Below are 15256 nucleotides of genomic sequence, written 5' to 3'. Positions count from 1 at the left end.
TGTCTAAAACTAGAGGGCATTAGTATAAGGTAAGAGGGGAGAGACAGAAAAGGGAGCAGAGGAGCAATTTTTTCACAGAGGGTGGTCAGTGTCTGGAACGAGCTGCCAGATGTAGTGGAGCAGGGTACAATTTTGACTTTTAAAAAGCATTTAAAAAGATGGGTATAGAGGGATATGGGCCAAACACAAGCAATTGGGACTGGCTTAGTGGTTTACAAAAAGGTGGCATGAACAAGTTGAGCCGAAGAGCCTGTTTCCATGCTGTAAAGCTCTGTGACTCTACTCACTGGAGTTTAGAAGAGTGAGAGGGAATCTCATAGAAACTTACAAAATTCTAACAGGGCAGATTCAGAAAGAATGCTCCTAATGGTGGGGGAGTCCAAAACTAGGGTCATAGTTTGAAGGTAAGGGTAAACCTTCTAGAATTGAGGTGAGGAGAAATTTCTTCACCCAGAGAGTGGTGAGTGGTGAATGTGTGGAATGTGTTGAGGCCAAAATGTCTGATTTCAAGAAGAAATTAGATATAGCTCTTGGGGGCTAAAGAGATCAAGGGATATGGGTGGAAGGAGGATCAGTATATTGAATGTGAAAATAAGCCATGATCAAGATGAATGGTGAGCAGGCTTGAAGGGCCAAATGACCTACTCTTGTTTTTAGTTTCTATGTTTCTAAAATTAAACATTTAACTTCTAAATTGAAATGACTTTCATTGTAGATGCACAAATTAGTCAAGTATTCCAAAGGAAAAAAAAATTGGATTTTATGCATAATCCAAATGAAAGTCTTTTAACAAATTTACTTCAAATTTCAAGGCTGGGATTTAATTTTCCTCTAAATAGTGAATTAAGCTTTAGTATGTCAACATTTCTACAACAGTTAACAAAAACTATTTACAAATATTACTGACAAAAAATGTTTTCATGAACTGCACTCCAAAGCTAAAATGCAAATACACAAATATACTTAAAAGCAAATCATACTGAACAGTCATCACCGGATCAGTGTATTTAACACTTCCTAGCACTGACCCAACGAACGCAAGTTACCACTAAACTACCATGAGGCACAAACTGCAACATCACTTACATCACAATGTGAGCAGTTCAATAGTACAACAGGGAAAAAAGCTATTGTTTTGCAGCTGTTAAGTTTATAGATTAAAGTAAAATAACTAGCTACATATTTTTTATTAACTCCTTACTATAATGTGCATCAGGTTAAACTGTTGCACTGCCTATCCTGTGAAACTTAAAATATTTAATGAGCAAATAGCTCGAGAGCAAAGTGCCAGTTTGAAGCAGTATATTTTGCGCTTACAATCCTCTCATTTCTATAATTTTGCACTGCAGTTAAGATCCATCTATCTCAAGTACCTCTACAGATAAAAGTAGATTTGTGTGGAGTACAATTCCTGACATGCTGGCTAAATTCCATTCTCTTTTCAAGTGACCTCTCTTCAACTAAGCTTTAACAGCAATTTTTGGCAGGTCAGTTATTGTTGGGGCCAGAAGGGTATTGGTTTCAACTAATCCTGTTTTGTTCCGAGTCCAAAGATGCCAATTACAAAAAAAGGGTTACTAGCAATAGGAACCAGAATTAGAACATTGCTTCTAACCTAGAAAAGAGAGAAACAGAGGTGAAATGTGGCCCCTTCAAAAACCATTCAACTGAGTTAAACGAACATACTAGATACATAAGATAGGGATTTCCAACTTCTAAAACTTAGTTTCAAACTGGGTGCAATGACTTTTCAAATGAGTCACTGGACAGCATATTGCTTTTTCCATTCAATCTTTGATATTTGTATTTTATTCCAAAATTTTCAACAGATCAGTACGATGATAGAAAAAGAATGTTAGGTAATTTTTGCTAAAATACAGGTCAAAATGTTTATGACCTTCCTGCTTTGTTGAAAAATTTAAAGTACAGCACACCTGTGATCAGCTATTTTCCCTTGGGAAGTGAAGGGACTGTGGCCAATTGCTCCTGGGAACGTGCACTCCAAATCTACTCCCCTGATAGCACATTATACAAAAGCAGGTGGAACAAGCTCATCACTTACATCTATTCCCATACTCAACCTGACAATAACAACAAAGGCCACAGAGACTTCAGTAGGTTGGCAAATTTAAGAAAATCTTTGGGTTCATCAAGCACTGCTGGGGTTAAACTTTCCCGTCTTGTATGCAAAATGAGCAATCCATGGCTGGGTATAACATGAGACAGATAAAAAAAATGAAGCTGCAAAATGCTACTACAATGTACCTTAACTTCAGGTTTAAATTGACATCCTGTACTGAACAAACATGAATGTTCACTTAGTACACTATTTAACCTTACTGTCTGAATTTGCTCACGCGCAGAATCCTGGATGATTACCTCAACACTAGCTCTGAAACTGAAGGTTAAAAAAAAACTAATAAGTGGAAATTGTGAGTTTGAACTCACGCAGTCAGGGTAATAGCTTAGAAATAAATGAAGTAATTCTGAAGCAAAGGAAAGCTACTAAACAAAAGGCTAAACAGAACTTCTCAACATCGGGCCCTGTGCATTATTAGCATGCATGAACAGGTCACAAGCAGAATGCTATGTTTTGTTGACCAGTTTTAATGATTGTAGTCATACTATGTAGTTAAAATATGTGCCTAAACTGGGGTGGAACAAAGTTAAAGTCCATCCATACTGATAAATGTGAGGGCCCATGTCTGCCAATGCACAGGCATTGAGTTGCTCACATTTTAATTTATATTACACAAAAATACTTTAGAACCATGAATCACAGCCTAGCTCAAACTTAAGAACAAGGTTTATAAATAGATAAATGATCAAGAAGTTTTAATTATTGTTTTACTGCACATTATGATCTTCAAATCAACATCTCACCATTTATTTTGATAATACAATATGGTTTATTAAAGTGCTGATGTAATGTTTGTATTAGCATGGATGTACCACTGAAATCTGTGAAAAAGGTTCATGTTGGTTGTTATCACCATTAACTCAACATGAATTTCAATGTAAATGTAGAGCATTGTGCAAATATGTACAGCAAACCCTCAAAGACATATCCAAGTGGAGCAGTATAAAGCAATATGAATAGGGAATGTAAACTAGTTTTTGTAGGTCCATGCTTTTTACAAGGTATATATTCATACAAGGCCTTCTTTGTTGGAAATTTTAAAATTTATACTACAGAAGTGTTTATCAGAAGGGTAATAACAGTTTATTCTAGTTCTCCAGGCTAACTAAAGGCTTACAAGCGCACCTCATCGTAACTTTTCTTCCCCCATTTGTTGATAACTAGCCTAAACTTGTTACTATCTCCTAGCAAAGGAGAATTCAGGAAAGGAAACCACATCCTGTCACTCAGTACTACTACAATACTCTCAGACTTCAGTGTACTCCACTATAACTTCACTCCAAAGACAAGTACAGTTCTAACACTTACATTAGCGAAGACCTACTGATAACTCCATGACACTGCAATTTTAAAAAGTTAAGCATTTCCCAGACATCCATTTGGTAGATTTGTATTAAAATCACAACACTTTCAAAGCATTTCTAATCCGTAACAGGTCTACTTTTAAATTGCACAGAATCTCTAGCTACTTGTAGCCTGTCTCTGATATGATGGGAATGACTGGAAGGGAGGGATAACGTCTTTTAAAGTCTGTATTTGCATAGGTGCAATTAATCCTCTTCTGCACTATAATTTCCATGCCTCCAATTCAAGAAGCAATGGTTTTCTGCTACACGTCCACCAATAATTTGGCTACAAGTATGAGTAGGAAACATGGAAACAGAACATGATTTCCCAAAGTATCTTTACCCCACTTTAACTTTACAAAGTGTGCCAGAATGACAGACTACATAAAATTTGATAGAGATGCTTCCCCTTTATAAGTGAAACATTTGCAAAATGAAATCTGAACATTTGTTATATTGAGTACTGACGTTGATTACAAGAGAGTTTTAAAATGTTTCCCCCCCCTCCCAACTTGAGGTGTGGGGGAAAAAAAAAATCACACTTATTTCCCAACTCTAACTTGACAACAGGGAACCTGCTAAGCTATATTAGGTGTCAAGATTCAAATGCAAGGTGCTGGACTGGAGTCAAGCCAGGTAAAGGGATGGCATGCCCAGACATCGGGGGGCAAAAAATCAGTGAGCCAGTAAGTTTTTAATAACGAACTGGTGATTTTCCCAATCATTTTTGATGCTAGAAATCCAAGGGCTTTAAACTCATGACTTCTGGCTGATAGTTCAAATCCCAAAACAGCAAGATCGTAAGAAGTAGAAGTCAGCCATTCAGTCCCTAAAGCTAGCTCTGCTGATGGCCCATCTGATTGTGGCCTCAGCTCCTCCATGCCCCCACACATAACCCTTGACCCCCTTGTTGATTAAAAATCCAACTCGGCCTCAAATGTATTCACTGACACAGCCTCCATCCCTCTCCATGTAAGAGACTAACGACTCCCACAGAAAAAAATCCACCTCATCTCCATCTTAAAAGGGAGCCCTCATCTTAAACTGTACCCCCCAATTCTGAATTGCCTCACGAGAGAAAACATCCTTTCAGCATCTACCATGTTAAATCCCCTCAGAATATTATTTGTTTCAAAATCATCTCTCATTCTTCTAGACACCTCAACCTTTCCTCATAACACAACCTCTTCATCCCAGGAATCAACCTAGTGAATCTTCTCTGAAGTTCCTCCAACACAATTATATGCCTCCTTAAATAAAGAGACTAAAACCGTACACTTAAGAGTAGTGCGGTCTTAGTTGTGCCCAGTGCAGTTGTAGAATTACATCCCTACTTTAATGCTCCACCCCTCCCTCTGCTACTCACAATAAGGGCCAATATTGCAACTACCTTCCTAATTATTTGCTCTACCTGCATGCTAACCTAGTGATTCATGTGCAAGGACTCCTAGATCCTTCTGTACTGCAGCATTCTCTTCCCATATCTATTCTTCATCACCTCCACCCTGCCTTCCCCAACCTACTATCCAAAGTCATGAAATTGAATTGTTGAACAACTATCAGGGTGCTAACTTATCACTGGATAATCAGATTTAGAAGTACAGTCATCATCAACACAAATTCTTATTCAGCTCACCACCCCCCGATCATATTATTCAGTATCCTTCCAAGCTAATAACCTAGAATGCAGGTGAGGCTCGCACTAAAGTTATATTTTGAAAGCATGAATAATTGAATGGGCACAAAAGGGTGACTTTTTTTGACTGAATGTGCAGTTGACATATTATAGATTTTGTCACAGCTTCAAGACTTAAGTAAAAAATCAACTACCCTTACACAAAACTAATGGCCCATGATCAAATGCTACAAGAAACTATTTATTGGCTGCTATATGATTATAATGAAGCTATTTTATTTCACCTCTAATCCACTGGGAAAAGATTCATTATTTCAAATCTTTTCCCAACATTAAAAATATCCACTATACCTCATATGTCTTCAAATATGGGTAACGCGAGAAGGAAGAGAAAAGGGAAACTAAATTACTTTTGTGACTACACTGCCAAGGTCCCAAAAGGCTGCACTAACGTATTAATCAAATACAAAAGTGTAGTGAACAGTAGCTGGATCAAACAAGTGCAGAGGGCAGGGAAGGTTTAAAAGCAAAAGCTCATCCGTAAATATAATTAAACAAGTAACGTGCATTATTTAAAGGGTGAAATGAATTTTTAAAAGTTACATTTTCGGCAACTTGGTTGTCTGTTGAGTTAAATTTCCTTGTACTTTGGAGACGAAGAACTCTTAAGCAACGTTCTTGGGTTTTTAAGCGTTGCTATAAATACTCCAAGTGACAAGTTTATGTAACAAGTCTGGGTGCAAACATTGTACTTATTTAAGAAAAAAATCGAAGTGAAAGAAGAATGTTCGAATCGTTTTGGTTTTCCGATTTTAAAAAAAATCCACGTGATGGTGCTTGTTTTTTTGGCAATTAAGTTTTTTTGGAAAGGGACTTCTTTGTTTTGTGCTCATGGGTATTTCAGTGGTGGCAACAAACTGAACGTTAACATGTCGGTCACGCCATTGATTTACATAAAGATTCACTGCCAAAATGGAGGATCTAATCCGATGAGACGACATGAAACCGAATCCATCCTGACTTCAAGAGGAGGTTTCACGGACTCAAGTTAAAACTAAACATTCAACCTCGCCACTACATATATATCAAATGGTTTCCTAAGTAAATAAAAATTTGGTTTCTTCCCTACTTTGATATATAAAACTTACCACGTTGAGCGGTGTTCTTTTTTTTAAAAAAAGGACAAATGACTTTTTCCCCCTCATTTTTTTTAAAAAGCCAAGCATGCACAAGTTTCAACTGTTGATTTTGTTTTTTTTAAGAAAAAGGGCAGGTGAAAGCGTTACCCAGCAAAACATTTTACTGTACAGACAGAAAGAGAGAGAGAAATACAAATTGTATAGTATTCACCTCCCATGAACTGATTTTTTTTCCGGAAGAAGTTAAAAATTAAAACAGGCAGAGAAAGAGAGAGAGGAAAAGAGAGAAAGAGAGAGAATGGCAATGTTAAACTTATTTTTTAAAAAATAATTTTAGAATGGTTGATATATAAGAATGTTACTCGACCTTTCGTCCCCTGCAAGCTCAGACTCTGTCATGTTTAGAACATCATTTTTGTCAACTGGGGTTGGGGGGTTGGAGAAAAGGCTTTCAAAAGCCATTTTTTCCCCACACAACAGTACAAGACTGAGAGTGTCTCACTGAGACGTTGCTGGTGTGACTGTTGATAAAAATAAATAAATAAAAAAAATCTCACGGTAAATTTGATGAGAACAGTATTTTTTCTCTTTTTTAAGAAAAAAACACAAGAGCGTTCAATCTTACGCGAGTTCTTATTTGGTTAAACTGTTTGCGTATTGGTTCTAAAGAGTTTGATACCCCTCTTTTTCCGCCGGTTTTGTTCTTGGTGATTTTGGTTGGCGAGAGCAAAAAAAAAGGAAAATTTTCACACGCTGTGGTTATTCCTCACAAACATGGCGCTCGATGCTTTCTAGTGCAGCGATGGTGACAGGGTTCTCTACCGATTTTACACAGAGGAAACGAATGAGCCCTCGCAACGCGCCTCAACCTAACCTACTGCTCTGATAATACCGCCCCCTCCCACTCCTATTGGTTGTCCGTCTTTGACGGACAGTAGCCCTGTCTGCCGTACATAGAATGGTTACCCACTCCTGATTGGCGGTTCGGCCTGTCAATCCGGCGAGGGTGGGCTACTCAGTTCCGGTCAGCAGGTTTGGTTGATGTCGAAATCGGAGGACGTTTCTGGAAGGCGAAGAGGAGGAGGGGGGGAAAAGAAAGAGTGCGCGCGGGCGCAGAGGAGAGAATCGGCGCGGATTGATAGTGGTGGGAGTGCTGCGGTCACCTTAGGTACGTGGGTGGGGTCAATTAAACTTAAATCGTCCTTTGGTTCATTCCTAAAAGCGAGTTTGATTTTCGTAATTTGTTTCTTACCGAAGGGAAAAACGCCTTATCGGCGGTTACATGATTTTGGCTTTTGAAATAAATTGAGCGATCTCAATTTATGTCGAAAGAACATTCGAGACGCAGTAACAAAATGGCGCTTGCAGGAAATGGCTTGGAAGGAGAAAAAAGAACGTTTGCAACATTTTATTATCCAAACTGAGGAATAGTGAATCAAATGATACATTATTTTACATTATTTATAAAATGAAAGCCAACCTCTGATACGTGTCTATAAATATTCTCCAAGATGCATTTGCAATAATAAAATCAAGAAAATGTTGGTCAAATTGCAAGTGTTCTTTAACATTTGCAGTCAAATTTGGCTGGAATGTAAGTTGTGAATGATGCAATATGGTTCAAAGGATGAACGAGATTTTTAATTATTTTCTCCTTGATCTTGCTGCATATGGAAAATTGAATGGCACCCTAAAATATTAGTTCTCTTTTTCAGCTGAATGATTGGTCCTAAATAGGCAAATTAGCTCACCCAATGATAACAAAGTGGAAGTGTGATGCAAAAGTTGGGAGCATAGAGGTAACGAAGTAATTTTGAGGAGATTAAGGATGTGTTATCAAGAAAATTCAAGTTTGCAACAGGGAAAGAAACTCAAAATGTGAAATTGTCTACTTTCCCATATGCCTCAAAAAACAGGAAAAAGATTTGTCAAAAAAATGGAACTTTGAAATATGAATAATGCATGCTAACAGTTCCATATGCTGCCTGTAAGATAATGAATTGTAAAGACAAAAAGACTTTCAGGGGAAAGAAAAGAAAAATAATTTCAGTGTTTGATGATGATGATGATTGGGAGGGGGGCAGGGGTAAACAGTCTCAACAGATTGAGGGATGTAAAACAAAACATAAAGTTGTCCCAGATGAGGTCTTGCTGCAGCTGTATAGGGCGTTGGTGAGGCCGCAGCTGGAGTACTGTGTGCAGTTTTGGGCGCCGCACCTGCGCAAAGATATTTTGGCCTTGGAGGGAGTGCAGAGGAGGTTTACTAGGCTGATACCGGAGTTGAGGGGGTTGAGCTATGAGGAGAGGCTGAATAAACTGGGCTTGTACTGGTTAGAGTTTAGAAGAATGAGGGGAGATCTCATTGAGACGTATAAGATGATGAATGGGATGGATAGGATAGAGGTGGAGAGACTCTTCCCGCTCCAAAAAGACAGTAGGACTAGGGGACACAGCCTCAAGATAAAAGGGGGGCGGTTTAGAACGGAGTTGAGGAGGAACTTCTTCACTCAAAGGGTGGTGAATCTCTGGAATTCTCTGTCCGTTGAAGTGGTGGAGGCTGCCTCGCTAAATATTTTTAAGACGCGGGTTGATGGGTTTTTGATAAGAGAGGGGATTAAGGGTTATGGGGAGAGGGCGGGAAAGTGGAACTGAGCAGCGACAGATCAGCCATGATCTTATTGAATGGCGGGGCAGGCTGGAAGGGCTAGATGGCCTACTCCTGCTCCTATTTCTTATGTTCTTATGACTATAGGCTGCCTTTCCTATTCCATTTCAAAAATATTCAGTGATTCTCTTTCCATTACTCTCTAATGGAAGAGAATTCAACAGACTGATGGCCCTCAGAGAGAAAAAAATCCCTTCGCTGTCTTAAATGGGAGACTCTTTATTTTTAGATACTATTCTGTTTGTTGGGCTTGCTATGTTCAAATTGCCTGCTCCATTTCACATTATTACAATAGTTCTAGTCTCTTTGTTAATACTAAACTTCTATTCAGTAAGATCCTCTCAGGATATTGTATATTTCAATTGGGTTACTTCTCATTCTTTTTAACTCTAATGGATACAAGCCCAACCTGTCAAATATTTCCTCCGAATGTAACTCCTTCAGTCTAGATATGACCTCTGCAATGCTTCTAGTGCAATTATATCCTTTCTGAAATAAGAAAACTAGAACTGTGTGCAATATTCCGGATGTGGTCTCGCCAATATCCTGTACAACTGTAGCAAGACATCCCAACCCTTATGTCCTGTTGGCAATAAACATTAATTTTTATTAGTTTTCCTAATCACTTGCTGTATCTGCATTCTTAATTTTTCTACCATAAGAACATAAGAAATAGGAGCAGGAGTAGGCCATCTAGCCCTTCGAGCCTGCCCCGCCATTCAATAAAATCATGGCTGATCTGTTGTGGCTCAGTTCCACATTCCCGCCCTCTCCCCATAACCCTTAATCCCCTCTCTTATCAAAAACCCATCAACCCGCGTCTTAAAAATATTTAGCGAGGTAGCCTCCACCACTTCAACGGGCAGAGAATTCCAGAGATTCACCACCCTTTGAGTGAAGAGGTTCCTCCTCAATTCCATTCTAAACCCCCCCCCCCCCTTTATCTTGAGGCTGTGTCCCCTAGTCCTATTATCCTTTCTGAGCAGGAAGAGTCTCTCCACCTCTATCCTATCCATCCCATTCATCATCTTATACGTCTCAATGAGATCTCCCCTCATTCTTCTAAACTCTAACAAGTACAAGCCTAGTTTATTCAGCCTCTCCTCATAGCTCAACCCCCTCAACTCCGGCATCAGCCTAGTAAACCTCCTCTGCACTCCCTCCAAGGCCAAAATATCCTTGCGTAAGTACGGCGCCCAAAACTGCATACAGTAACCCAGCTGCGGCCTCACCAATGCCCTATACAGCCGCAGCAAGACCTCCCTACTTTTATATTCAATCCCCCTCGCTATGAAGGCCAGCATCCCATTCGCCTTCCTGATCACTTGCTGCACCTGCAAGCTGGGTTTTTGCGACTCATGCACAAGGACCCCAAGGTCCCTCTGCACCGTTGCCTGCTGCAGTTTTTCGCCACGTAAGTGATAATCCTTCCTACCATTATTCCTACCAAAGTGGACCACCTCGCACTTGCCAACATTAAATTCCATTTGCCATTTCCTGGCCCATTCACCCAGCCTATCTAGATCCTTCTGCAGACTCTCCACACCCTCTGCACAATTTGCCTTTCCTCCAATCTTGGTGTCATCAGCAAATTTCGACACCCTACACTTGGTTCCCTCCTCCAGATCATCTATATAAATGGTAAATAGCTGAGGCCCCAGCACCGACCCCTGAGGCACTCCACTAGTCACCATCCGCCAATCCGAATAGCACCCATTGACCCCCACTCTCTGCCTCCTATTTGACAACCAATCCTCTATCCACGCTAACACCCTACCCCCAACTCCCTGTCCCCTGACCTTCTGCAATAACCTCCTGTGAGGTACCTTGTCAAACGCCTTCTGAAAATCCAGAAAGACCACATCCACCGGCTCTCCTCTATCCACCGCCCTAGACACATCCTCATAGAACTCCAGTAAATTTGTCAGACATGACTTCCCTTTAACGAAACCGTGCTGCGTCTGCTCTATCAAGCAATTCCTCTCAAGATGCCTCGCTATTTCCTCCTTGATGACGGATTCTAACATTTTATCTACAACAGACGTTAAACTAACCGGCCTATAATTCCCTGCCTTTTGCCTGGCACCCTTCTTAAACAACGGCGTAACATTAGCCGCTTTCCAATCTTCCGGCACTTCCCCGGAATCCAGCGACGTCTGGAAAATAACCACCAAGGCATCCACTATCACCTCCGCCATTTCTTTCAGAACCCTCGGATGCATTCCATCCGGTCTTGGCGACTTGTCCACAATCAGTCCCTCTAGTCTGTCGAGCACCTCCTCTCTAGTAACAGTAATGTCATTAAGACCCTCCAGTCCTACCACCTTTCCATCTCTAACACCCGGCAAATTATTCACGTCCTCCTCCGTGAAGACAGAAACAAAAAAGTTATTCAGGACCTCAGCCATATCCCCATCCCCTACCACTAAGTCCCCCTTCTCATCCTCTAAGGGACCAACGTTCACCCTAGCCAGCCTCTTCCTTTTTATATATTTATAAAAACTCTTGCTATCCTTTTTTATATTAAGCGCAAGCCCAGCTTCATAGTTTCTCCTACCCTTCTTTATCATCTTCTTTGTCAATCTTTGTTGACATTTAAACCTCTCCCAATCCTCTTCTCGCCCACTACTCTTTGCTACTCTAAACGCCTCCGCTTTTAATTTAACACTTCCCTTCACCTCCTTCGTTATCCATGGCTCATTACCTCTCCTCCTACGGTTCTTTTTGACCATCGGAATAAATTTCTGCTGAGCACCAAGAAAGATCTCCTTAAAGATCCTCCACTGCTCCTCAGCAGACCTACCTTCCAACGCGCTCCCCCAGTCCACATTCGCCAATTCTTCTCTCATCCTACCGTACTCCCCTCTGTTCAAACAAAGGACGCGCGTCCGGGAACCCACTTTCTCCTCCTCCATCTGCACCAGAAACTCCACCATACAATGATCACTCTCCCCAAGAGGATCCTTCACCGCAAGGTCCCTAATTCTACCCGCCTCATTACATAGCACCAGATCCAAGATAGCTCGCTCCCTCGTTGGCTCCAACACACACTGTTCGAGGAAACTATCCCGGCAGCATTCCAAGAACTCCTCCTCGAGCCCACCGCGTCCAACATGGGTCGACCAATCTATATGTAGACTGAAATCCCCCATAACTACGGCTGTCCCATTCCTGCACGCCGCACTTATTTGTGCGTTAACAGCCCGCCCCACCTCCAGATCATTATTCGGGGGCCTATAGAGGACACCCACCAGCGTCTTCCTCCCTTTGCTGTTCCTAACCTCTACCCACAACGATTCCGCTTTCTGCTCCTTGGCTCCAGTATCATCCCTTGCTACCACCCTGATGCTATCCTTAATCAGCAGAGCTACACCGCCCCCTTTTCCCTCCTGCCTATCCTTCCTAAACACTTGATATCCCTGGACATTCAGCTCCCAGTCCCTGTCACCTTGCAGCCACGTCTCTGTAATGGCCACCAGATCATATCCATTTGTGCTGATCTGCGCCACCAGCTCATCCACTTTATTCCGAATGCTTCGTGCATTCAGGTAAAGTGCCTTCATCCCAGCCTTCACCTGGAAACTCTTCACCCCTAAAGATTTGGCAACTTTAAACACTTTGATTTAGATTGTAAATAGTTGAGGCTCCAGCATTGATATTCCGTGTGGTCTGTATTACTAGCCTGTAAAAGATCCATTTATCCCTACTTCTTCCTAAAGCTAACCAGTCCTCTATCCTTGATATATTTACTCCCTACACCAGAGCTCTTGCATAAGAACCTTTGATGTGGCAGTCCTCTGCATGCCTTAGTTAACAATTTCCCCTCAGCTAATGTAAGCAATAGTGAGTTACCTGATCATTTATTGCAGCTTGTTAGGCTTACTATGCTCAAGTTGCCTGCCACATTTCCCTGTTATGATTTGAAGTATATGTGTAACATTCCTGAAATATGAAAAGTGTGAATATAAAAGAAAGTTATTTTAATGGATGGAAGGACTGTATATGTATGTAACATTAGTTCTGTGCAAAGGTTATCAAACAATCATTAAATAATGTTTAGACCAGATCTAGTCATGATGTGGAGATGCCAGTGTTGGACTGGGGTAAACACAATAAGAAATCTCACAACACCAGGTTAAAGTCCAACAGGTTTATTTGATAGTAAACCCTCAAGCTTTCGGAAATGCTGTTCCTTTGTCGGGTGTGTTCCTTTGTCTGGTACACACCTGATGAAGGAACAGCATTTCCGAAAGCTTGTGGGTTTACAATCAAATAAACTGGTTGGACTTTAACCTGGTGTTGTGAGAATTCTTACTGTGTAGACCAGATCTGAACAGTGATAGCTCAGTAGCTGCCTCAGAACATGTATCAACTTGGCTCAGTTGTTACTACTAACATTTGAGTCATGTGGTTTGAGTACAGTGTAGCCTGTTCTCAGCCTTTTGGCTAAGGTCAAGTGTAGTATAGACATGCTGTGCTTGGTTGAAGTCATTAGGTTACATTTCAGCTTCATTTGAAACAACTTTTAAAAGCAGCATCTCGGCTTTTTGGCTAAGATGCAAATGAGATCAAGCCTTGTGGGGTGTGCTATACCGACTCCAAACAGCTTGGATCATGCAGATCCAATTGGATCGGGAATGTCTCAAGTTGTTGAGACTCTGAATTGGACTTAATTGAATTGGAATAAAAGCGAAAAAAAGTAGTGCAGATGCATTGTGTAGAAGCAGCTATCATTTGGATAACATGGCCCCATCTGGCTTTTATGTGGATGTTCCATTCCATGGTACCAACTACTGCCAGTATCCTAGCTATACAATATGATATTTGAGGGTGTTATAGGATTGCCAGATGTATCAGTGGTGGAACAAGAGGTAGCTTTATAGCAATAGTTTATCTCTGTTTAAAAAGAGTTCTCCAACTTGCCAGAACTGACACATCCACAAGAGCCACTGGGGATCTTTCACAAAAGCTGTTTTCTGTTGAGGACGTAATTTTTAGTACAGGCCTTTGAGCAGTTCTAGTAATGATAATATGAGATCTCACGCCACATATCTAAAAACTGAATTAAAGTTTAATTATTTGTTCTTAAACGATAAGCAGAGGGGTGATATGGGCTTGGAAATGGAATAGGAGGGATCCACTTTGGAAACCTGGCCTCAGCCATTTGGCAGTCGTGAAAAATGTGATTGGCATGAAACATTTGCCAACCTCAGATAACATAGGAAAATGGGTACTCATGTAGGGAAAGATACAGTGGATGGGGAATGCTTCCCAGGATGGAAACGTGCTATCTACATCTTAGCCCCATGGTCAGCTTGAGAAGCAAGTACATGGATGAGGCTGTGCTTTTCCATTGGTCAGTTAGTCCAACCTGGAACTGGCAAATCATCCTCACCTGTTATGGGTCATATTATGCTTACTCTGGTCATGTCCTATGTGGAAACTACCATTGTTCAATTTCTCCAGCCTTAGTGATATCAACATTTGTTGTAATAGGTATGAGGGCTACACAAGCCTTGGTCCATGATAATCGAAAAAAGTTTGGGAAGATGTTTCAAGAGTACATGATGTTGATATTTTACAGGAAACAGATAGTGGATAGCTTGACAGAAAGCAGGCACACCTTAAAAAAAGGACATCCAAATATGTTAGATGCAATGGAAATGTTGATTATGCACTTAGTTAGATATTCAGAAGCAAAAGCTGAAGCTTAAAAAGTTGCTTGCAGGTCATGTATATATCTGGCACTTTCTCCCTATTTCTTGAGAGTTTCATCTGGGTGTACCAGTTTCCTCCCACAGTCCAAAGATGTGTGGGTACGTTAATTGACCATGCTAAATTGTCCTTCAGTGTCCCAAGATGTATAGGTTAAGGATATTCGCAAGGTAATTACGTGGGGTTATGGGGATAGGGCCTATGTAAGGTGCTCTGTCAGAGAATCGATGCAGACCCAATCGGTTGAATGGCCTTCTTCTGCACTGTAGGGATTCTATGTCTGTAAAATAATTTATTTCACTGGTTCCTGACCTTTACTGCCCTGTGAAACGATTCACAATGTTTTTGGATTCTGAACTAGTTGTTTAATCCTATATTTTTTGAGAGTTCTGATAATTGGGTAAAACATGTTAAATAAGGTGGGGAGTTCAGAGCACTATAGTGGAAGGCCACAAATTCCTTACTTATTAATAGCATGGAAGTATACCATATTTATTCTCTTTGTTGATGGACCATTTCCTTTGGTTGTCGAGGAGTATCAGTCACCAGGGGTGACTTCTGCCTAAAATTTAGAAAATAACCCAACAGTTCTGTGTCAGAACCTGTTGCAAAAAT

General features: G+C 40.7%; 2 protein-coding genes across 5 annotated transcripts in view; one reads left to right on the top strand and one right to left on the bottom strand.

Annotated features, from left to right (window-relative positions):
• zc3h6 (zinc finger CCCH-type containing 6) overlaps window positions 1–7110 on the bottom strand; it is a 53671-nt gene extending 46561 nt beyond the window's left edge. For 2 of the 4 annotated variants that reach the window (XM_080192949.1, XM_080192952.1), the window contains exon 1: window positions 6629–7110. In XM_080192949.1, coding sequence (XP_080049075.1) covers window positions 6629–6723 — 95 coding nt within the window. In that variant the 5' untranslated portion in view covers window positions 6724–7110. The remainder of the gene's footprint in view (window positions 1–6628) is intronic. The other 2 variants (XM_080192950.1, XM_080192951.1) reach the window with 2 other exon arrangements.
• A 194-nt stretch (window positions 7111–7304) lies between these two features.
• LOC145345205 (ADP-ribose glycohydrolase OARD1-like) overlaps window positions 7305–15256 on the top strand; it is a 37632-nt gene continuing 29680 nt past the window's right edge. The window contains exon 1 of the mRNA XM_080192948.1: window positions 7305–7429. The gene's annotated coding sequence lies outside the window, so the exon portion shown is untranslated. The remainder of the gene's footprint in view (window positions 7430–15256) is intronic.

The sequence above is a fragment of the Carcharhinus amblyrhynchos genome, chromosome 7 (assembly GCF_965287045.1).
Source record: "Carcharhinus amblyrhynchos chromosome 7, sCarAmb.v2.hapA, whole genome shotgun sequence".
Taxonomy (NCBI): Eukaryota; Metazoa; Chordata; class Chondrichthyes; order Carcharhiniformes; family Carcharhinidae; genus Carcharhinus; species Carcharhinus amblyrhynchos.
This window is presented reverse-complemented; position numbering and strand designations above follow the sequence as displayed.